We start from the raw sequence: 24,113 nt of genomic DNA on the forward strand, positions 1-24,113 counted from the left end.
CTCTGAAACAGTAAGGAAGGTTTTACAAGTACAGAACAGTGTGGTGGGGTCACATGTAGCGCGACATGAATGCAAGATCATGATTGAGGCCGTCTTCATGGATATGGAACTTGGCTTCGATTTCTGCTTGGCAACTCTGCGATGTTGTATCTGCCTTGGAGTCCACCTTGAAGGACGCTTACCTGAAGGTCGGAGGCTGAATGCCCTTGCCCACTGAAGTGTTCCCCAACTCGGAGGGAACATGCTTGTCTGGCGATTGTTGCACGGTGTCCATTCATCCGTTGTCATAGCGTCTGCATGGTGTCATCAATATACCATGCCTCAGGACATCCTTACCTACAGCATACGAGGTAGACAACATTGGCCGAGTCACATGAGTATTTACCATGTACATGGTGAGTGGTGTTCCCACGTGTGATGGTGTATCCATGTCAACGAACTGATTCCAATTTATTTTAAACCCAGTTAAACCATGAGCATTTTTTTGAAAAAGGGAGAAATACATACAAATTAGATTTAGCAAAAACAAAGACTAGAATCCCTACAGGGTGGAAACAGGCCATTCAGCCCATTGAGTCTGAAGAGCATCCCACCCAGAGCCACCCCCTGCCATATTCCTGTAACCCTCCATTTCCCATGGCTAATCCACCTAGCCTGCACATCCCTGGACACTATGGGCAGTTTGACGTGGCCAATCCACCTAACCTACGACTGTGGGAGGAAACCAGAGTACCTGGAAAAAATCCATGCAGACACAGGGACGCTGTGCAAAATTCACGCAGACAGTTGCCTGAGGGTGGAGTCAAACCTGGGTCCCCGGCACTGTGAGGCGGCAGTGCTAACCACTGAGCCACCGTACTGTCTCTAAAATTAGGCAGAGTCACTGTGGGTTTCATAGAATCATAGAAGAATCAGAGGATCCCTACAGTGCGGAAGCAAGCCTTTCAGCCCATTGAGTTCGCACCAACCCTCCAAAGAGCATCCCACCCAGTCCCATTCCCCTACAATGTCCTTATAATCCTGCATTTCATGTGGTTAATTCACCTAGCCTACACATCCCTGGACACTACAGATAAATTAGCATGGCCAATCCACCTATCCTGCACATCTTTAGAATGTGGGAGGAAACTGGAGCACCCGGAGGAAACCCAAACGAGTCTTTGTTGTTTCTGTTTCTTTTTTGAACAACCAATTCATCACCTTAAAGTCACACTCTCTCCACTCCTAAAGATGCACTGCAGCAACTCACCGTGGTTCATTCATCTTTCAAACCTGTAATCTCCTGCCTAAAAGGGCTATGGAAACAACACCTGTAACTTCCCCTTCAAGTCCCACGACATCCTGACTTGGAAATATATCAGTGATCATTCACTATCACTGGGTCAAAGTCCTGGGACTCTCTTCCTAATCTACACTGTTCAACTGCAGCAGTTTAAGAAACTAGCCCACCTGCACCTTCTGAAGGGCAACTAGGGGCAAGCAAAACTTGTTGGCCTAGCCTGCAATGTCTATATCCCATGACAAATAAATTACAAAATGCTGAATGAAGTAATTCTCCTTTAAAAGAAAACTGAAGTTAGATTTTTCGGTAAAACAATGCAAAAAAAATAGAAAAGTTCCTGCATTACAAAACAGGCCTTCTTCTCCTATCTATCATTTATAAAGCATTTTAAAATGCTGAGCACTGCCCCAGTGCTATTATTCTAGTCAAAAGGTGCAAAGTTGTTGAAGGACTGTTTCATGTTCTGTTCAACAGTAAAAGCAGAAAATGTTATTTGATGGAAAGAAATTGTCAAGAGAAAGCCTCGTTTGAAAATATCGAGCTGCAAGATCTCTGCCAATGGAAAATTCTGGCCCTCACCAGACCACATTATAATACACAAGAACTAGGAGCAGGAGTAGGCCGTCTGGCCCTTCGAGCCTGCTCTGCCATTCAATAAGATCATGGCTGATCCTTTCGTGGACTCAGATCCACTTACCCACGTTCTCACCATATCCCTTAATTCCTTTATTGTTCAAAAAAAATCTATTTTTTTTTAAAAGCGTTTACTGAAGTAGCGTCAACTACTTCACTGGGCAAGGAATTCCATAGATTAACAACCCTCTGGGTGAAGAAATTCCTTCTCAGTTCAGTCCTAAATCTGCTCCCTCTAATCTTGAGGCTGTGCCCTCTTGTCCTAGCTTCACCTGCTAGTGGAAACATCCTCTCTACTTCTATCTTATCTATTCCCTTCATAATTTTATATGTTTCTATAAGATCCCCCCTCAAGCTTCTGAATTCCAATGAATATAAGCGCAATCTACTCAGTCTCTCCTCATAAGCCAACCCCCTCAACTCCGGAATCAACCTCGTGAACCTCCTTTGCACCCCCTGCAGTGCCAGTACATCCTTTCTCAAGTAAGGAGACCAAAACTGCACACAGTACTCTAGGTGTGGCCTCACCAGCACCTTGTACAGCTGCAACATAACCTCTCTGCTTTTTATTTCAATCCCTTTAGCAATGAAGGACAAAATTCCATTTGCCTTCCTAATGTCTCTTAACAAACTGTAGTATGAAATTTCAAACTGTGCGAACTCTCAAATTGCTTGTTGATTTAATTATTCTTTATTGTCCCTTTGTTCAAAATATTTTAGCTGAATGTAGTTATTTATTTTAATAATGAAGTGAAGTTCCCATGTCAGTTTGTTCAACTCCCACCCCAATCTTTACCTTTAAAAAAATCTTTGATAAAGTTACCTTACATCACCACTTTTCCAGTGAGATCAAACTAATGTCGCTGACAATTCCTTACAACACAGATTCCCAAGAGACATTATTATCTGGTTAAGGTCAACTTCTTCCAAATGGCAGAAATCTCATAGCCCTCTGTTTTCAAAAAGCACTTTTACTTGACAGTTAATCCCTGCTAATCCGCATTTTCTACTCTTGTTATTAAATTGAACATTAGAGTCCATCAATTGCTTAGCACCTCTGAATTTGAATGATTCCCCAGGGAGAGTGCTACGTGTTGCCAATGAGGTGGGGACATGTTTTGTACTGCAAGCATCTTTCCTTTATAACACGATGTTTACTTGTTTTGCGGGAAAACTTTAACTTGGGTTTTTTTTACAATCAAAGTCTGATATAGATAGCCCCGATTTACAAACATCTGACTTATGAGCACTTGTACTTACCAATGAGATAGCACATTAACATTAACTTTACAGATCCAACATGCAGACGTTTTCTCCTACTTACAAATGACTATTTTACATTGTATTGTGTTGTGCTCACAATGGCGTACAAATCAACTTATAACCGTACTGACAAACAGAAACCCACTGGTACTGCCTTGTAACCTGTCCAGTTTGTAGTATTTGTAGGAGGTGCATTAATTTAATTACTATTTGTCCCATAATGCATTGGACCATTTCTCCGGAGTTCTGGAAGTCAGTAGATCACCAGTAGAATCAACTATATTGTTGTACCCCTGTAACACCAAGATTATATCAAGACCAATCCCTGTGTGATTTCTACTTGACTCTTCCTTGTATCAATGCCGCCTCACACTTCCCGGTGTCATTTTCCTCAGTCAAATATAGAATGTTTGGTGTTCATCAGCAGATATTGGCAGCAAACTATCTGTAACAAGTCCCTGTAGAATAGTTGGAGTCCCGTTAATGATCATGCTCTGAATAGGTGTGTTACTGAGCATACTGACTAGAAAGATTCCAGGTTAGATCTGTGCTGGGATAGCTGATCTTAGCAAGTTCATTTGCTACTTGCTACAATATTCCCCATTTGCTCTCTGTTGTCTCATGCTGGGAAGTGCAACTTGGGTGTTGAGTGAGGAGTTCATGGCTGTGCCACCACCAAGATTTAAAGTTTGGTAATATGACAAATGATATTAGATTGCTGAAGACCCTCTCAGAAACATGTTTCAACAGGTACCTGGAGAGGAAAAATTAGAATAAAGGTAGAAATTGCTAGGCACAGAATAAAGGCTTTGAGCTTACTATCTATGATTTCATCCAAAACCTTCAAATGTCCAAAGCATATTCTAATCCAGGCCATTGTTTACTCTTTAATTTATCTGATGACCTTCATTTTGTCCTAACAGTGTTAAAATTGTAATCTCCATCACCATGGAATCCTCTTCTTTATAGTACGGTAGCAAGCTAACACTGACAGCCACTGGTAAATACAAACAGCTGTAGAACTTATTCAACTGCCAGCCAAACACAAATGCAGCATATTCCAAAAAGCATTTCATTATGGCTTTCCTTTCTGCCCTTGATGTCCCTTGTGTATATTTGGAAACCAACTTCCGACTTTTCTAAGGCATCCACATCTTTAATGGTAGAAACCTCCCAAATAACACTCAAAACATTTAACTTTCTTCTTTGGAATAAAGTGACAGAATGGAATTGCAGTGAAAGAGGACTAATTTGAAGCAGTTAAAAAATGTCATATTCTAATTTTCATGTAAATGCAATTGTTAGCATGTAAAATTAGTTAAGTAATGGGTGCCCAATGTTCTTTTATATGTTGCAAAGCTGCTAATTGATTTGTTTAGACTTAATGGCTAAAATTTTGTGGTGTCCTTGTTTACTGTCCTCAGGATAAAGATTTTATGAAGCCTTTACTTCACAAAATGCACGTGAATCCTCCTGCAGAAGTTTCAACATCTCTAAAAGTTTACCAAGGCCATTCATTGGACAAAGCTTATCTGGGAGAGGACTTCTTCTGGGGAATCACTCCTCTCACTGGTGACTATATACTTGTCAAGTTTGACAAGCCATTGAATATAGATAGGTAAGGACAATGATTTACAATGGTGAAGTCTTCTTACAGGAAATTTGTTGCTGTGATTTTTACATAGGATGATAAAGTACAGAAATATTGAGTGCTTAATGATCAGCAAAGGCTTCTTCCATCTGTTAGAATGTTGCAATGTTTAACAAAGAAATCCCAAAAACTTCACAGAACACAAGAGCTCAGCAGTCCTGGCAGAACAGAAACTAAACATTGGTAAGGAGGTTACTGATGAGTAAATATTGCTTGATAGCACTGTCAACAGTACCTTCCATTAATTTTGATGATCTTGAGTAGATAGGCAGTAATCGGCCAGGTAAAATTTGTCCTGGCTGTTTGTGGACTTAACCTACCTGAGCAATTTTCCATGTTGTCAGGCAGTTGGCATTGTTATAGCTGTACTGAAACAGCTTGCCTAGGGATGCAGCTAATGTTGTAACATAAGTCTTCATTACTAAAACTGAAATCTAGTTTGGTCCTACAGCCTTTACTGCATCCAGTCCATTCAGCTGTTCAGTACTCCTGGACTCAAATCTTTTTGCAACAAAGTCTTATTTTCTATTAGCCTTCCTAATAGCTTGTTCCTCAATGTCTTCAATGACTGATTGACATGGACACAAAAAACCCCTAAAGAACTGTGGATGGAAATATGAAACAAAAACAGAAATTGCTGGAAAATCTCAGCAGGTCTGGCAGCATCTACAGAGAGAAATCAGAGTTAACATTCTGGGCCCAGTCAGTTCTGAAGAAGAGTCACTGGACCCAAAACATTAACTCTAATTTCTCTCCACAGATGCTGCCAGACCTGTTGAGATTTTCCAGCAATTATGGTTTTTGACTGGGGTCAGAGTACCAAATCTTTGCAGTGCCCCACTAGTCATAGCCTTCTGATATGAGACCAAACCGTTTGTTCCTACTTTTTCTATCTGTTAACCAATCATGAATCCATGGCAGCACATTACCTCCTATTCCATGTGCTGTGCTGCGAACTTGCAGACCACTTTACATTGATTTCATAGACCTAACCAAGATCTTATCAGAAGAGACAAATTCTTTTAAACTATGCAGAAATAGACTGCTTTTCTGGATTTTTAGTTTTCATTGATTTTTCCAACAAGCACACACACACTTTTGCCAGTTTACATCACATGCACTCAAGAACAGCAGCAGGGCTGCAACCTGGACCAACTCTTTGGCAATTTCATTTCTTCATGCTTTCAGTGACTCAAATCAGGGCATCTGCCAATATGCCAGAGCTAATGACAACTTGGCAAGTCTGCACACCAAGACCAAAGTGTGTAATGTCAGTGAGTTGTTGTTTGGCGAGACATTCCACTACTGAAGTTCACTTGCAATAGATCAGTCCTCCTGCATCTGTGAGGTGTTCAAACTGACAGTCAGCATCAGAAAGACATAGACCATGATGTGTAGACTTCTCCTTCCACCAAAATGGACAACCTCACTCTGGACGTCATCTAAAGTTTCAAGAATTACGACTGAGCTATCTCTTGATTGTAAAATTAGCATCAGGATTTTCCCAGATTGCATATGCCGTGTCAAAGTTGAGAAGCTGAGATAGCGAGAACTGCAGGTGCTGGAGTCAGAGTCAACACAGTGTGGAGCTGGAGGAACACAGCAGGCCAGGCAGCATCAGAGGAGCAGGAAAATCGATGTTTCGGGCCTAGACCCTTCATCAGGACCTTCGTCAGAAGCTGAGTGTGGGCCAACAGCAGACTAACTGAGTATTACAAAGTTGCATTTGGACCAGTTTGCAACTGATGCAAGCCAAGAAAAGAGGCAGAAAAGCTTCCATCTTTGCTGCCTCAGATGAATACTGGACATCTCTCAAGTGCTGAATGTGGAAGGTCACCAAGAATCAAGCATTCCCAGAGTGTTGGCTGTCTTGAGTCAATGGGCATTATGTTGACTAGTCATGTGAGCCAAACAGATCATAACTGCATCCTAAAGATGTGCTCTATGGCCAGCTTGCTATTGGCAACAGGTTACACACATCTGTGATAGAATGTCTGCAAGCAAGACCTCAAGTTGACCATGATCAGACTTAATATATGGAAAGTCTGTGCTGCTGACAGAACTGCCTGGACACAATCAGTCAGGAAAGGATTGGCAAAAGCAGAAGACAAAAGAAATGACCAGATGGTGGGAAAGACGAAGGAATTCCAGCGCTTGGAAGAAAATCATCAGTTGCCCTTAAGCCAACATTATTGATCTGTCCCTCTAAAATTGGCAGAAGATTTTTTTTTGGCTTGGCAACGACATCCCCTTAGTGGCAAACACCACTGCATAAAAGCAGCATGAAACAGGGAGCTTCATCTATTGTTCAAACCTTTGAGATTACTGCCTCTCAAGGTAATCTTTGGTAGTCTGGTACTTTTCAGGAGTAAAGTTTATGGCTTTAGGCCCATTCATGAGTTTGCACATACTACAGTGAGAAGTAATATGAACCAGGGCAGCCATTATCCTGCAGAATGCCTTTGATGTGCCCTATTTCAGCCTGGTGAAAAAATGGCTTTGTGTCTATAAGGCCAATCTTATCAAGCATGGAGCTGGAGGAATCTCAATGTGTATGTAGGCTTGTATTGGACAGTTGTAAATTGGCCAGGGGGCTGTCTACAACTGCCTTTTTGACTTGACAACAAGTTCTGCCTATCTCACAAATGAGGAACGTGTTATATGAATTTTATTGATGTAAGTAGGCTCATATGCTCCATAGACTGGTGGATCAGATAGGGCTAGTATATCCCTTTAGCTGTTTGCAATGAACAAGATGCTGACCATATCCAATTTTGCCATACTTGCAATACTCAGTATGTAGTGTCCAATATTAGATGTGATTCCACAATTGAACAACATTTGCCAAATGATCCTGAATATGTGGATAATTATTCTGACAACCAATTTAGGATAGTCACTCAAGTCTGCAATGTAGTGCACCTGTGCGTACCTGTATATATTAACACACAGGGCCCTGTTCATTACAGACAGACAGAATATGTACTCACTGTGCCTGTTGCAACTCAACAGAATAAGTGACAGCCCATTCTTTGGTTCTTTCCTCAGGGAAATGCCTTGCCCAATCAGAGTCAACTTGCCTGGTTTAAAATTTTTAGTATGCTTGGGAGTTAACTGTCAGTCATTGTCTAATTGGTGCATTCTCCAAGGCAATGTCTCTACTATTCAGAGTTAACTTGCCAACCAAACAGCGCTCTCCTCTCATGCAGTATATGAATTGTTTTTACTGTACATTTGTATTTGTTGCAAAATGTCTCGAGGAATACAAGTGTGAAAGCCTGAGTAAAACGTGACTTTAGCACCAATGCTTAAAATGCATACTGTTGAATCTACTCCCAAATTACACTTTTAATGTTTATTGTGTGTCAAAGGATGCTGAAAATCAAATAATTTTATTTTGGCTTTCTTTAACGCTATCTGCCAGTTGCCACTCTGAAACAATATTTTGATATTGAATTTGCAAAGTATACTTACCTCTGTCAACATATTGCTCATATAACTCTTGAGTAACTTTTCTGTTACCATGTCACATTGGGAAAATAGGCATTTGTATGATAAAATGAAAGTTTTGTAACAGACCAACAGACTATTGGCATCATTTCTGCTAAATGGAAACAGCAGTGTAGTAATGGAGTTGCTGACTGTGGGTGCATCAGAGCTCCAAATGCACAAGGCTAGTTCAGTACAAAAGTCAGCTGGAATCTCTATTTACTGACTACCCTCATCGCATGGTTGAATTGTTTCTTGGGATTCCTCATGGCACACAGCAAGTGATTTTCAGTATTTTAAACTAAATTGCACATTGATATGTAAGAAGCCCAAATTATGTATCTGATGGGCAATTACGTCAAGCTTTACTCTGACTAAATATGTGCTTCCTTGTGTTTGAGATGATAATGTAAACTGTTATGGAAAACAAAATGTTTTCTGCCTCTCCCTCTAGTCTCTTGTGCTAATGTTTTTCAGTTCTATTCAATTACCTTCTCTGTTTAAAGACCTTTTGAATGCAGAACAGCTCATCAGATTTAAAGGTTATGAAAGCATTGTAAGTGCTGACCTAGTTTCTGTTTCAGGTTTAATAAGATTTCTTTAGGATATCTTTGCTTTGAAATCACAAATTGAATGAAATTCTGATTCAGGCCAAGTAATGGCATGAAGATTTATTTAAATTTGTGTTTTGTGCAGTGCTGTTTAATTCAGAGTGAATGCAGCTTATTCAAAATAAATGGAAATTGTCCACATACATCAAACATGAAGTATCTCTTTATTATAGCACTTGATATTTGTGACCTTGGTAAATGCTGCATAGTTTTACTGCAATTGTATTGTGTCACACTCCTTTATAGTCAATGTTTTATGTTAGGAAGTGGTGGAGTAGAGTAATTTCGATGTATGGATCATTTACAGTGATATGAGTGATTTTTCTGCAAGTGAGTGATGAGCCCAAGTTTGTACAATGTGCTTATCATGGTGGAAACTCAGTTAGCACAATTGCCGGTGTGCGATGCAGAATAAGACCAATAGCATGGGATCAGTTCCTGCACCAGCTGTGGTTGTTCCTTGAAGCCTACCTCCTCAGCTCACCCCATATTTGTGGAAATTTGCCCTTCAGGCTGTTTATAACCGATTGACTGTCTCTAATGGAGAGAGGTGCCTATTGGCTTTTGTGGACTTTAGCTAATTGCCCATTACCAATGTTTGAGTGTTCACATACAAAATAAGCTCTGAAGAAGGGTCTACGCCCGAAACGTCAGCCTTTCTGCTCCTCTGATGCTGCTTGGCCTGCTGTGTTCATCCAGCTCTACACCTTGTCATCTTAGATACTGTTCAGCTTAGTACTCATGACAATAAAGTCTAAATCTAAATCTACTCGTAGGAGAGCTGATTTCCCTTTCCTACACACTGTCATTTTCTGGCCGAATGTTGCAACTTGTTCCTTAGGCCAGCACTGATGTTTCTTTTGAAACTTCCCATTAGGAGATTAGTATTTGCAAACCTAGACCTCTGAAGGCTGTACTGGATAGCTGTTCTGGGACAATACACACTTTCTTTTCCCTGCCATACCGTTTTGTTCTTTGTTACAGTATTCCACATGACAGTCCAACTGAAACGCAACTGCTCTGAAAAATAACTGATCGAAAGACAGAAAACAAGTTTATTTGTTGAATATCTTATTTGAAGGATTAATTTAACCGATGTTAAATGTTCCACTAAAGCAGTTCTGGGTTGAGTTTTAGTGTCGCAAGTAGATATTGAGTTCACAACTTTTCAGTTGCGAGACAAAGGTCCTACTGAACAGTTGTCTTCAATGTGCTCTATATCCCCTTCTTCTGAGGAACTACCTAGCCACCACATGTTATAATAATGGAGCTGAGATTGGCAATTTTACTCAGAATTGTTACAGTGCAGAAGGAGGCCATTTGGCTCCATGTGCCTGGATTATTATGGCCCCCTATGATAGAAGAGCACGTTCAAATCGACTTGTAGCTATCTCACTGCCTTCCAATCCACTCCTGACTTGCTTTCCACAATACAGCAGTGTGGGTAAGTCCAGCTAGCCAGTCAGCCTCAGGCCTGTTCAGGCCCTTAACTGCCCAGCGTATATGGTTGGCATTGGAAGGCAATGAGAGTGGGAAGCCTGGTATTTCACCCACTTTGGTGAAGTCTCCAGAGAAGAAATTTTCCTTATCATCTTAGAGTCATAAAGTGACATCTGATATCTAGTACAGAAAACAGAATAACAGTGATGGTAAATGATTCTATGTATATGGTTTATGGCTATATTCATCAATCACTAATTAATTTAGAGTCCTACCTATGACTAGCTTCTCGAGCCTTCTCCTCAATTCAATAAGATCATGATTAAACATCTATGTCAGACATATTCATGGCAGCCCATAGGCCAACATGTGGCTCATCATGGGGTCCTGTCTGACTCATGGAACCTTTGTTCAAACTCTAATTAATTGTCACTGGAAGATTTTGAAAGGAGCTGCTTCATCAATCCGAGGCCGCGTCTCTACCGTGTTTGCAGCTGATTGATAAGCCTATCAGCTGCAAACGTGGGAGGGGAACTGTCTGTGATTGGAGGCAAAGTGCAATATGAGTGATTTCACGCAGCCTAAGGCCTGGAGCTGTGAAAGTGTGTCTACAGGAATGGGAGACACTGGCTTGGACAGGAGAGCGAGTGAGAGCCATGTTGTCAGGGGCTGGGGAGAAGGGCTTGAATTGAGAGTTGAGATGCATTGGAGGGTGGGGCAAAGGGGAATGAGAGTGAGACCATCTGGGGAGAGAGACTGTGAGTTGGGTTGCTATGGGAGATTGGGCAAAGAGTCATTCTTGGTTGGGTGGGTTTGCCAAAGGATATTGGGGTTTGGGGGAAACAAGAGTTTGGGGGACAGTAGGCTAGGTAGTGAGAAGCAGGGTGCCATGGGTGGAGGGAAGGGTTTGGATTGGGAATTGATTCACCACGGTAAGGGTGAAACTAGAGTTAATCTACCACAGGTTTTTGAGGGCAGTGGCTAGGGTTTTGTATACCGACAGCCTGACTACTAGTAGGGGCAGGGATTGTTTGATTGAGAGTCAGGCTGCCAAGTGGGAAAGAGGAATGAGAGTTGGCCCACCACAGGGTCAGGAGGAGTTGGAAATGGGCTGCTATTATGGCAAGGGTCTTTGGATTGACAGTCGGGCCACCACAGCATTAGCGGAAGGGTTGTAGGGGGGAAAATGAGGTCTGGCCTGCCACAGTGAGAGGGGTGTTTGAACTGAGAGACAGGCCACCTCAGAGGGAAATTGGAATGAGAATTGGACCCGTGCTCTCTCAAAGCAAGCATTGGCAGACACCATTTGTTTGACCTTGTTCCAAGGTAGTCAGTGATGGGGAATGTTCCTCTGGTCCACATGGAGGAATTTTATCAACAGTTAGACCAGCTTCAGACACCTTCCCACCATAAGGAAGTCCATTTAAATATGCAAAGGTCCTTTTATGCATCATTTTTCCTGACCATTGACATTTTGTGATCAGCAGATTAACCCTCCACCAGGGCAAAACAGCAGCCTAGGGAGGAAATCTTATTTTATTTAAAGAGGGAGGTAGGTCCCTGGCAAAGTCAGCATTTGTTGCCAATCTCTATTTGCTCTTAAACTGAATGACTTGGTTAACCATTTCAAACAGCAGTGAGTCTGGAGTCATGTGTAGTAAACACAGCAGATTTCTTTCCCTAAAGTTAACCAGATGCATTTTTACAACAATCGATAGAACTTTCATGGCACCATTACTGAGACTAACTTCAGATTCCTGATTTATTAATTGAATTCATATTTCACCAGCCACTGTAGCAGTATTTGAACCTGCATCTCTCAGAACATTAGCCTAGGTCTCCGGATTATTTGGATACTGCTAACATAGCATGTCAGTGTAATGTTAGTAATGGTGGTTACAGAGGCAAGTAGAAGGTTAAGGCTTATTTGAATTATTTTAACCACCACATTTGCTGTCTTGGTTTCAGGTACCTGTTTCACACTGGGAATACAGAACATCCTGGAGACTTGCTGTTGAACACAAGTGTTGAAGTTTTGCCTTACAAGGTAAAGAACATCTTTAAGGTATTCCTCACATCTCATTAAAACTAGGTTCAGTTTAAAAGCAGCCAGCACTTGTAATATGATGAAGAATAAATAAATCATTTGTATAACAAAGTTATCTAGCATGTGCCAAAAAGAACAATGGTTGAAATTGGTTTCTCTGATCAATTCAATTCAAAACAACATTTGGAAAAGCATCTTGATATACTTGAGATCAACTTTATGGTCAATCTACCGCAGTGGTGACATGGCCTTTGTCAGCAAATCATACTTTGGTGTGGCCCCCCTACTTTCGTGGAATGTTCTCTTCCTTTGACCCATTCACTTTGTTCTCCAACACTTGGCTGCCTTGGAAGTCTTGATCTGTACGTTTCCTTAAGATCAGCACCAAGTGACTGCCGCAGATATTCTGTCTCCTATCCTCCACCCTGCCCTCAGTCTTTGCACTGAGCAAATGCTTATGCTCTATGATTTCTATCACCATGTCAAGTGATCCTTACCACTACTCCTCCTGTATTCTCTTAACCATTCCCTCCATGTTAACTTCTTAACCATAATCCTACCAATCAGCATTCCATCTTCCATCGCCTCTCTGCTCTTATATGGTATTGATCAGTGATGAAACCATTTCCAATTGCTTTCTTTGGTGTTCCTCACCACTCGCATCCTCCTACCCTCTTCAAATACTACTTCTCCATCTTTCTTTGGACAAAATCTCTGCCTCACCCACAACTGCCCTCATAAGCCATAACTCACTACTCTATTTTCAAATTCTCCAACTACCAAGTCATAAAGTCACCAAAGATCCTCAGACAGCACCTTCCAAACCCACGACCACTTCCATCTAGAAGGACAAGGGTAGCAGACATATGGGAACACTACCATTTCCAAGTTCCCCTCCAAGTCACTCACCATCCTGATTTGGAAATATATCGCCGTTCCTTCACTGTCGCTGGGTCAAAATCCTGGAATTCCCTCTCTAATAGCATTGTGGGTCAACCCACAGCAGGAGGACTGCAGTGGTTCAAGAAGGCAGCTCACCACCACCTTCTCGAGGGCAACTAGGGATGGGCAAGAAATGCTGGCCAGCCAGCGATGCCCATGTCCCACAACATGAATAGAAATAAAAAATCATACAGCACTGAAACAGGTCCTTCAGCCCAACCCATCCATGCCGACAGGTTTCCTAAACTGAACTCGTCTCATTTGCATTCCATTTGCCAAAGAATACTTCTGCCGCTGTCAACTTGCTCTTGCCCCACTTTCTGAAACCTCTCCACTCCTGGTTGAGTCTCCAGAATAGCCCACTAGCTTTCACCCTCAAATGTTTTAGTAATATTGCACATCCAATTAATTGCACAGTCAAGCAGCAAATCACACTAGAGGACATTGTCAGCCCTCAGTCTCTTCTGCCAAAAGCCGCCTAGTAGTCAAGGTTCAATCTGAAGAGCAAAGACAACCTGTTGGCTCCCTTCCTTCAATGTCAACTGTTTCCTTTCAATTGGTTCCACCTCTGCTCTTAACCCTCAAGTTCTTGCTTGTAACAATTCCAAGGAAATCCTAAACTCCTACTTTCACTGCCTTCACTAATTCTCCAGCCATGTTTTCCGGTCTTATCTCCTAGCTTCCTTCTTCCTCTTTCTGAGTTCATCTTGCCTTATTGGGTCACTATTTCTTTCAATTAAATGTTGTGGAGACTGAAGCCTTTGTCTTTGGTCACATGCTTTAGATCCTCGCTGCCAATTTCATTCCTGTCCTTGTTCACAATCTTATGCCAAATTGGCTGCATGGTTGTTTATGATGCAGAGTGGTGCCAACAGCGCAGGTTCAATTTACAAACCAGCTGAGGCCACTGTGAAGGTCCCAACTTCTTGACCTCATCCCTTGCTTGAGACGTGCTGGCCCTCAGGTTAAACCACCACTATCTGTGTCTCTCTAATGCGAGAGCAGCCCCACGGTCCTCTGGGACTATGGCGACTTTAGCTTACCGCTTTTCTCACCCTGATACAAATCACCCGGCTCAGCCTCATCTCTCTGTGTCTGTAACCTCTTCCAGCCCTGCAACTCTCTGAGGACTGTCTATTCTTCTAGCAGTTTTTGTTTTGTGAATTCCTGATTCCCTTCACATCATCATTTGTCGCTGCGTGTTCAGCCATTTACGCTCCATGCTCTGAAATTAATCTTTTCTTCTTCTACCCTCCCGATTTAGTTGGCACTCTTACTATCTCCTTTGGCTCAGCATTCACATTTTGTCTGATTCCAATCTGTGAATTGCTGCTTCTTAACAAATTTGCTGTTATACAGTACCTTCAATGTTATATTGTAATTAATTGGAGTGATTACTATTTCTCAATAGAAAATCTTGCTGTAAAGCTTAATATTTTTATATATATTATTAAATATGAAATGTCTGCAGTCTAATCAACCATAAAAATGCTCTATAGTTCATATCCTGTTTTGACTCTCAAGTCCTGTGAATAATCAGTAAAGGCAATATGCCAAATTAGAGGAGTAAATTTTACAGCCACCTTTCTATGCATTAGTCATGTCAGGTATACATCGTTTGTTAGTTTTGTCTTTACTGCCATTTCTGAACTGAACTTTGCATGTAATGGTAACAATTTAGAACATTTAGTTAGTGACTTTATTGCACTCTTTAACTATCATGGGGCTATTTCAGACTACAAATAATAAATCCTTAACAGCGATGAAATAGAATACAGGGCATAGCAATGATGTAAGTGGTTTGTATTGGTTTTTACAAATGAATGTGAAGAATGCAAATGAATGAACAATTGGTGGAGATAAAAGTAGAAAGGGAATTGGAGCTGAAGCGTTTAAAAGAATTTGAGGTAGATAAATTACTGAGCTTTAGTAGCTTGTATCATTGACTATTAAAGGAAATTGGAGAGAAGCTGATCATGATTCTTCAATACTACTTCAATATCCAAACTCTGCAATTAGACTGGAGTGTAGCCAATATAACATCAAGAAGGATAAATTGGCCAACAAATCCAATTACTATAATGCCATTTATAGACAGTTACAGAAATTATTTGGGGGGGGGGAGTTGAGATTGGTGCACGTTTAGAAAAAAATGAGGTTTAATCAAGGACATCCGGTATGAATTTATGTTTGACAATTTTAAATGTTTCTGAAGAAGCAAATATTTGTTTAGATTAAGCGCATGGACCAGATTGGCTTTTTATTGATTTTACAGAAGGTGTTTAGAAAGAGGCTTTGTAAGAGTCTCATTCAAGAAATAGCAAAACACCTTGCACACTGGTCTCAGTCTTAATCTCCATTGTGAGATGCAGTGCAAATTGGTCAGATACACAAATCAAAATGAACTGGAGGGAAGCAGTGGAGACTGATGAAGCAGCCAAAAAAAACATATTTTGTATAGGCACTGGGCCATGTCTTCAGGACTTCCTGAAGCATTCACAATCAAATAAGTACTTTTGAAGGGAAGTCATTGTTCTAATTTAGAAAAGCATGGCAGTGAATTTGTACACAGCAAAGTTCCATAAACAGAAATGATATACGACTGATAATGAAACAAAGTTATCCACTTTAATAGCAAAAGCGGGAAGGCAGATTATTATCTGACTGGCAATAAATTGGGAAAGGGGAAGATGCAGTAAGACCTGGGTGTTCCCATGCACCAATTGCAGAAGGTAAGTGTGCAGGTGCAACAGGTGGAGAAAAAGACTATTAGTATGTTAGCTGAAAACAAAAAAATGCTGGAAATCACGGCGGGCCAGGCAGCATCTGTGGACAGAGCTCAAGATAACATTTAGAGTTGCTAAAATGTGGAGCTGGAGGAGAACAGCTTCAGAGGAGCAGGAAAGTCAAGGTTTCGGGTTGAAATGTCAATTTTCCTGTTCCTCTGATGTTGTCTGACCTGCTGTGCTCTTCTGGCTCCACGTTTTACTAACTCTGACTTCCAGCATCTGCAGTCCTTTTTTGCAAGCTAATGTTTCGCGTCTAGATGACTCCTGATCAGAGCTCGTGTGAAGTGGGGAGGAGGCAGCATTTATGCAATAGTGGAGGGGGGAGATGGAGTGCTGGGGTGGGGGGAGAAGAGTGTAGATAGTGCAGATTAAGTGATTAGAAATTAGTGATTGAGAATGGCAGAACAATGGTATGTCTAACTGCCAAACAGGAAAGAACAGCAAGTCCCACTGGACTGGGAAGAGGGGAGAGAGGCCTTCATAGTGTGAGGATTTGAATGCAAAGTAGAGATGTTTTGCTGCATTTGTACAGGGCCTTGGTGAGACCATCTCTGGAGTATTGTGTGCAGTTTTGGTCTCCTGTTCCAAGGAAAGATGTTCTGGCTATAAAGTGAGTGCGACAAAGGTTAACCAGACTGATTCCTGGGATGACAGGACTGACAAATGAAGAAAGACTGGATCGGTTAGGACTATATTGACTAGAGTTCAGAAGAATGAAACGGGATCTCATTGAACCTATAAAATCCTAACCGGACTAGACAGTGTAAATGCAGGAAGGATGTTTGTGATGACTGGGGAGTCCAGTACTGGGAGTCAAAATCTAAAGTTACAAAGTAGGCCATTTAGGACTGAGATAAGGAGAAATCACTTCACCCAGAGGATTGTGAGCTTGTGGAATTCTCTGCCAAAGAAAGCAGTTGAGGCCAAAACATTGAATGTTTTCAAGAAGGAATTAGATAGAAGAAGCGTAGGGACCTGGGTGTATATGTGGACAGATCATTGAAGGTGGCAGGACTGGTAAAGAGAGAAGTTAATAAAACATAACATTCCTCTGCTTTATTGATAGAAGAATGGAGTACAAGATTAGGGAGGTGATGTTGAACTTATACAAGACACTTTTTAGGTTGCAGCTGGAGTATTATGTACAGTTGTGCATGTGACATCAAAGGTGAGATCATCATAGAATCCCTACAGTGTAGAATCAGGCCCTTCAGTCCAACAAGTCCACACCAATCATCGGAGCACCCCACCCAGACCCATCCCCCTAAAACCCACCTAATCTACACCTCCCTGAACACTACAGGCAATTCAGCATGGCCAATCCACCTAGCCTGCACATCTTTGGACTGTGGGAGGAAACCAGAGCACCCGGAGGAAACTCACGCAGACACGAGGAGAATGTGCAAACTCCACACAGACAGTCGCCCAAGGCTGGAATCGAACCTGGGTCCGTGATTCTGTGAGGCAGCAGTGCTAACCACTGAGCCACCGTGCATTGGAGAGAATGCTGATGCGATTTGTAAAAATGATTCCTGGAATGATAAAATTCTGTTATGAGGGAAGATTGAAGAAGTGGAACTGTTCTCATTGGAGACAAAAGGCTGAGAAAAGATTTGATAGAGGTTTTTAAAATCATGAGAGGGCTGGATAGAGTAAATAGGGAGAATGAGAGGGCATAGATTTAAAGTGATGGACAAATTAAGTGAGGATGACACAGAAAAATCTTTTTCACGTGGTGAGTAGTTAGGGTATGAAATGCACTGCCTGGGATTGTGGTGGAGGTAGGTTCAATTTAGGCATTCAAGAGGTCATTGGATGATTATTTGGATAGAAATAGTGAATACTTTTGTGAACCAAATGGGTTATACAACAATTGCCAATGTTGGAATTAGGCTATCTTTTTATTCCAGATTTTTATTGAATTCAAGTTTCACCATCTGCCGTGATAAGATTTAAACCCTGCTGTACACGCCCATCCTTCAAGGTTGTAAATCTGCCATCCTTAACTCATCTAGCCTCCAGACCCACAGCCAAGTGGTTGATTTTTAACTGCCCTTTGGGATAGGCAATAAATGTTGGCCTAGCTGGAGACACCCACATCCTGTGACTGAGTTTAAAAAAGACTGTAAGACATGGGGGCAGCAATTAGGCCATTTGGCCCATTGAGTCTGCTCCGCTGTTCCATCATGGCTGGGTTTGAGAAACTTGTAATTCTCCTGCTTTCTTTCTGTAACCTTTGATCCCCTTGACAATCAAGAACCTATCTATCTCTGTCTTAAATATACTCAATGACTTGACCTCCAAGCTTTGTGTGACAGTGAATTCAATAAATTCACCACTCTCTGGCTAAAACAGTTTCCCCTCACCTCTATTCTAAAGGGCCTTCTAATTACTTTAGAGCTGTACCCTTGCGCCCTAGTCTCTCCTGCTAATGGAAACATCTTCCCAATGTGAAGCACAAAAACACAATGGAGACGCACAGGAATGTGAGATACACCAGATGCCTCTAACTTTATTTCTTGTTTATACAGGAAGCCGTATGTAACACCATTTTCTGCAGTTAAATAGATTTCCTAATAGTTAAAGCTAAGACTCCATCTACAAATGTACTTTTTTTAACAAAGCAAATCAAAGATAATTGCAATAATTTTTTGGTCAGCAGATTTGATTTTAATTTTGTGGTTGCACTTTTTTTTCTGCTGCAGTTGGCAAATGTTGTTTGCTCATTTTACTCGTTAATTTTTTTTTTAAGGATTCAGGATCTGACCTACTTCAGGAGACCAAAGAATCAAGATATAAACGCACTGAAGATGGATTTTTCAGAATAGGTATGATTTGAAACTTTTTCCAGGTGGCGTTCACTGTCACGGTGATGATGGAAAAAAAAATCTAGTTTCTGCCTATTCTCTACACCTTTTATCTTTTCAAAATAGACATTCAAAATAATTTTAAAGTGCTGACATGTGTGCAGGGAGCAAACAGCAGATGGTTATCCAATTTGCCTATCTACAGAAACATTAGTTTAAACTCTGTAACTGCTGTTTCCCACCACAGAACATGACCTCTTTGACATTAAATCTCAGCTGATCTCCAGGTGGAGTAAGAGCTTCCTCATGTGTATCCTCTTAAAGCTTCCTGTAACTTTGTATGTGACACAATTGAGCTTCTCTTTCATGTGACTTGCTCAATAGCACTGCAGACACAAACCTCCAGTGGGTGTGAATGTTCAATTTCATGTGCTAAATACAGCAAAATTATGTTTCTTGATCCCGATTCATACAATTAAGATGTTATTTGTTAATTCGACACAACTGAATTTCAACGGTTCTCCTACACAATAGGATAAACGCACAGGCAATAACAATTTGATGCCATCTATGTACAAATAAATGAAAATCTTGTTTTTAATTGTGATTTTCATGACCATTTTTAAAAGGGGATTTGTATAATTAGACTATTTGATTGCATGGGCCAATTTAAGAGGTTCAAATTAATCCCTTCAAACAATGCAGTTTAAGTGTTGCTGGTTTGACAGAGATGTAACATTAGATATTACGAGTTGGTTTAGCTCAGTTGGCCAGACACTGGTTTGCAATGCCATCCTGACTGAGTACTTTGCCTTGATATTCACCCAGGAAAGGATATAGAGGATAGTGAAATTTATCTGGATCATGCTAATATCTAGGGTATTTTGAGACCAAGAAAGAAGTGATGTTGGATCACTTGAAGAACATAAGCTGGATAAGTCCCCAGGGCCTGATGGTATCTACCTCAGGTTTCTGAGAGAGGCAAGAGAGCAGATTGCAGGGGCCTTGACCAAGATCTTTGTATCCTCACTAGCTACTCGAGAGGTCCCAGAGGACTAGTGAGTAGCTAATGTTGTTCATTTGTTCAAGAAGGGAAATAGGGAAATAGCGAAATAGGGATAATCCAGGAAACTATGGACCAGTGAGTCTCACATCGGTGGTTGGGAAGCTATTGGAGAAAATTCTTAGGGATAGGATTTATGCACGTTTAGAAAAGCATGGGCTAAATAGGAACAGTCAGCATGGCTTTGTGCAGGGCAGGTCATGTCTTACTAACTTGATTGAATTTTTTGAGGAGGTGACAAACGTGGTTGATGAGGATAGAGCAATGAATGTTGCTTACATGAATTTTAGTAAGGCTTTCGACAAGGTGCCTCATGGTAGGCTCATCTAGAAGATGAAGATGCATGGATCCATTATGACTTGGCCATGTGGCTTCAGAATTAGCTCACCCATAGAAGGCAGAGGGTAGTGGTGGAAGGGTGTTTTTCAGGCTGGAGGTCTGTGACTGGTGGTGTTCCACAGGGATCCTATATATATTTAGATGGGTGGGTTAATAAGTTTGCAGATGAAACAAGGATTGGTGGAGTTATGGATAATTGTCAAAGGATACAGTGGGATTGGGCAGAGAAATGGCAGATTGAGTTTAATCTGGATAAGTGTGAGGAGCTGTACTTTGGGAGATCAAATGTTCAGGAAAAGTATACAGTTAATGGCAGCATTGATGTATAAAAAGATCTTGAGGTTCAATTGCATCATTCCCTAAAAGTAGCCACGCAAGTAGATAGGCTGGTAAAGAAGGCATATGGCGTGCTTATCTTTATTGATCGGGCAATTGAGTACAGGATTCATGATGTCACTTTGCAGCTTTATAAGACTTTGGTCGCCACATTATAGGAAGGATGTGGAGACTTTGGAGAGGGTGCAGAAGAGGTTTATCAGGATGCTGCCTGGATTAGAGGGTTTGCACTATCAGGAGAGGCTAGGGTTGTTTTCTCTTGAGTGGCACAGGCTGAGGGGAGACTTGATAGAAATATATAAAATTATGAGATGCATAGATAGGGTTGACGGTCAGAATATTTTTCTCAGAGTTGAAGTATCTAATATTACAGGGTATGCATTTAAGGTGAGAGGAAAGCAGTTCAAAGGTGATGTGAGGGGCAAGTTTTTTTTACACAGAGAGTGGTAGGAGTCTGGAACGCACTGCCAGCGTGGTGGTTGAGGCAGGTACGAAAAGGGCATTTAAGGGACTTTCAGATAAGCACATGAACATGCAAGGAATGGAGGGATATGGACCAAGGGCAGGCAGAAGGAATTAGATTCATCTAGTGTCATGTTCAGCAGTACATCATGGGCTGAAGGGCCTGTTCCTGTGCTGTATAGTTCCATGTTCTCTGGTAACATTAGCCAGTCTGGCAACCAAGTTTGCACTGTTGGCATCATTCTGCATTGCTTTCCTTATACTCCTCACAGGCCCTGTCCGAATTTCGTTTCCTAAACCTTGCATGTGCATCTTTTTTCCTTTTGACTAAATTCACAACCTTCCCTGTTATCCAAGGGTCCATCACTTTGCCATCCTTGTCCTTTCTCCTTACTGGAACATGCCGGTCTTTAAACAATTCCCATATGTCAAATGTGGACTTGCCTAATAACAGCTCCTCCTAATTAATATGCCTTAGCTCCTGCCTAATAGTGACGTAATTTGCCTTCTCCCAACTTAGTAACTTCCCTCAAGGTCCTGACTTATCCTTGTTCATGGCTATCTTAAAACTTAAGGAGTTATGATCACTGTTTCCAAAATTCTGCCCCACTGAAAAGTCAGTCACCTGGCCAGGCTCATTAGCCAATACAAGATCCAGTATGGCCCCTCCTGTAGTTGGACTATCTACATTATTTCAAGAAATCCTCTTGGATGCACCTAACAAATTCTGCACTGTCTAAGCCTCTTACTCTAAGGGAGTGCCAATTAGTACCAGGGGAGTTAAAGTCACCCACTATGAGAACTCTGTTTTTATTGCATTTTTCCATAATCTGCCTAAATATTTGTTCCTCATTTTCTCAGTGACTGTTGGGGATCCTATAGTATAATCCTATCAGAGAGATTGCACCCAGCTTATTTACCCTCTACCCATATTGCCTCAGTGGATGACCCTTCCAATATGTCCTCTCTGAGTGCAGATGTAACGTTCTCCCTGATTAGTAATGCAACGCCTTCATCTGTTTTACCTTCCTCTCTATCTTGTCTAAAACAATGAAACCCTGGAATGTTGAACAGTCAGTCCTGTCCCTCAGTCAACCAAGTCTCTGTAATGGCCACAATATCATAGTCCCAAGTACTGATCCACCCCTGCCACTCTAGTTTAAACCCTCCCAAGTAGCACCGGCAAACCGTTCCTGCGAGGATATTAGTTCCCCTCCAGTTTATGTACAACCTGTCCCTGTTGTATAGGTCACCCCTGCCCCAGAAGAGGTCCTAATGATTCAAGAACCTGAAACCCTGTTGTCCCCACCCCACCCACACCAGCTCCTTAGCCACGTATTCATCGGTCCTATCTTTCTATTCGTTGCCTCACTAGCACGTGGTACTGGCAGTAACTCAGAGATTACTACCCTGCTTTTCAGTGTCTTTTCTAACTCCCTGTACTCACTCTGCAGGAACTCATCCCTCCTTCCACCCTGTGTCGTTGGTACTGATGTGCACCACGACCTCCGGCTGCTCACCCTACCCCTTAAGAATTTCGTGCACCCGCCCAGAGATATCCCTGACCCTGGCACCAGGGAGGCAACACACCATCCTGGAGTCTTGGACGCAGCTTGTCTGTGCCCCTAACTAGTGAGTCTCCGACCACTCGCTTGCTTGGATCTTGCCCAAACCTGCTCTATGGCAGAGCCAGTTGTGGTGCCGCAGGCCTGGCTGCTGCTGTTATATTCCCCTGAGAGGCTATCCCACCCATCCAACAGTATCCAAAATGGTGTACCTGTTAGAGAGGAGAATAGCCATAGGAGATCCCCCCTCTTACTGCCTGCCTCACCTGGTGGTGACCATCTACCTGTCTGAACCTCTGGTGTAACCACCTCCCTGTAACTAGTGTCTATCACGCTCTCTTCCCCCTGTATGCCCCTCAGTGTGTTCAACTGCTGCTCCAACCAAACAATGTGGCCTGTGAGGAGCTGCAGCCAGTCACACTTCTACAGACATAGTCATCAGGGACGTCAGACTGCCCCCTAATCTCCCACATCTGGCAGGAGGAGCATGCCACTGCCCTAACTGCCATTTCTGCCCCAATACACTCAGAAAGATAAAAGAATCTTACCTTGCTTGCCTTACTCACTGAAGCCCAGTATTCACCTAAGCCTGCACTTAACGCCAACTAGCTGTACTAACTGGTCACTTAAATTACAGTGCAATCTTTACAAGCAGACCAAATACCCTCTAGCCTGCAACAAATGTCCTAACAGTCTGTCTCTCTCTCCTCTTGTTTTTGGTTAGAGGAGGAGGGAAGGATGGAAACATTATAGTAATGTTTGGGGCTTACTGTTCCTTGACATTGGGTTCTTTCTCACTCTGCTGTTCGGTGGTAACTGAGCCAACTTTTCCCAGAATTTTTTTATTTCAAAAATATACTTTATTCATCAGAAAATCTTTCTGTATATATACATTGACACAAAAGCAGTTTTGGTTCTGCACAGTTGCAAAAACATTGGACTTTGACTCTATCCAAAAAAAATCAAAGACCTCTCCTACACAAACAATACTAATATTTACATATATTTGAGGTGCTACGAGGGTCCGATAACTGAGCAGACCCCCATTTACCTTCAGCAGGAAGACTTCAGACAGTGGTCTTTCCCCACTGTACCTTGGCGGCAGCTGTCCCAAGCTTTAGTGTATCCCTCAGCCCATAGTCCTGGACCTTGGAATGTGCCAGTCTGCAAAACTCAGTTGGGATCAACTTTTTGTTCTGGAAGACCAACAAGGTTCGGGCAGACCAAGGAGCATCTTTCACCAAGTTGATGGCCCTCTAGTCGTGGTTGATGTTTGTCTGTGTGTGCATCCCAGGGAACAGACCGTATATCACAGAGTCCCACGTCATGGAGCTGTTCAGGACAAACCTTGACAAGAACCATTGCATCTTCCTCCAGGCATCTTTGGCAAAAGG

The 24,113-nt window shown here is 41.9% G+C and overlaps 1 protein-coding gene across 1 annotated transcript in view; it reads left to right on the plus strand.

The window, feature by feature from the left end:
* Positions 1-24,113, plus strand: part of mgat4a (alpha-1,3-mannosyl-glycoprotein 4-beta-N-acetylglucosaminyltransferase A) — a 156,136-nt gene that overhangs the window by 91,038 nt on the left and 40,985 nt on the right. The window contains exons 11-13 of the mRNA XM_048597898.1: positions 4,603-4,796; positions 12,338-12,416; positions 18,900-18,975. Of these exons, the coding sequence (XP_048453855.1) occupies positions 4,603-4,796; positions 12,338-12,416; positions 18,900-18,975 (349 nt within the window). The remainder of the gene's footprint in view (positions 1-4,602; positions 4,797-12,337; positions 12,417-18,899; positions 18,976-24,113) is intronic.

This window comes from Rhincodon typus, chromosome 6 (genome assembly GCF_021869965.1).
Source record: "Rhincodon typus isolate 14 chromosome 6, sRhiTyp1.1, whole genome shotgun sequence".
Classification (NCBI taxonomy): Eukaryota; Metazoa; Chordata; class Chondrichthyes; order Orectolobiformes; family Rhincodontidae; genus Rhincodon; species Rhincodon typus.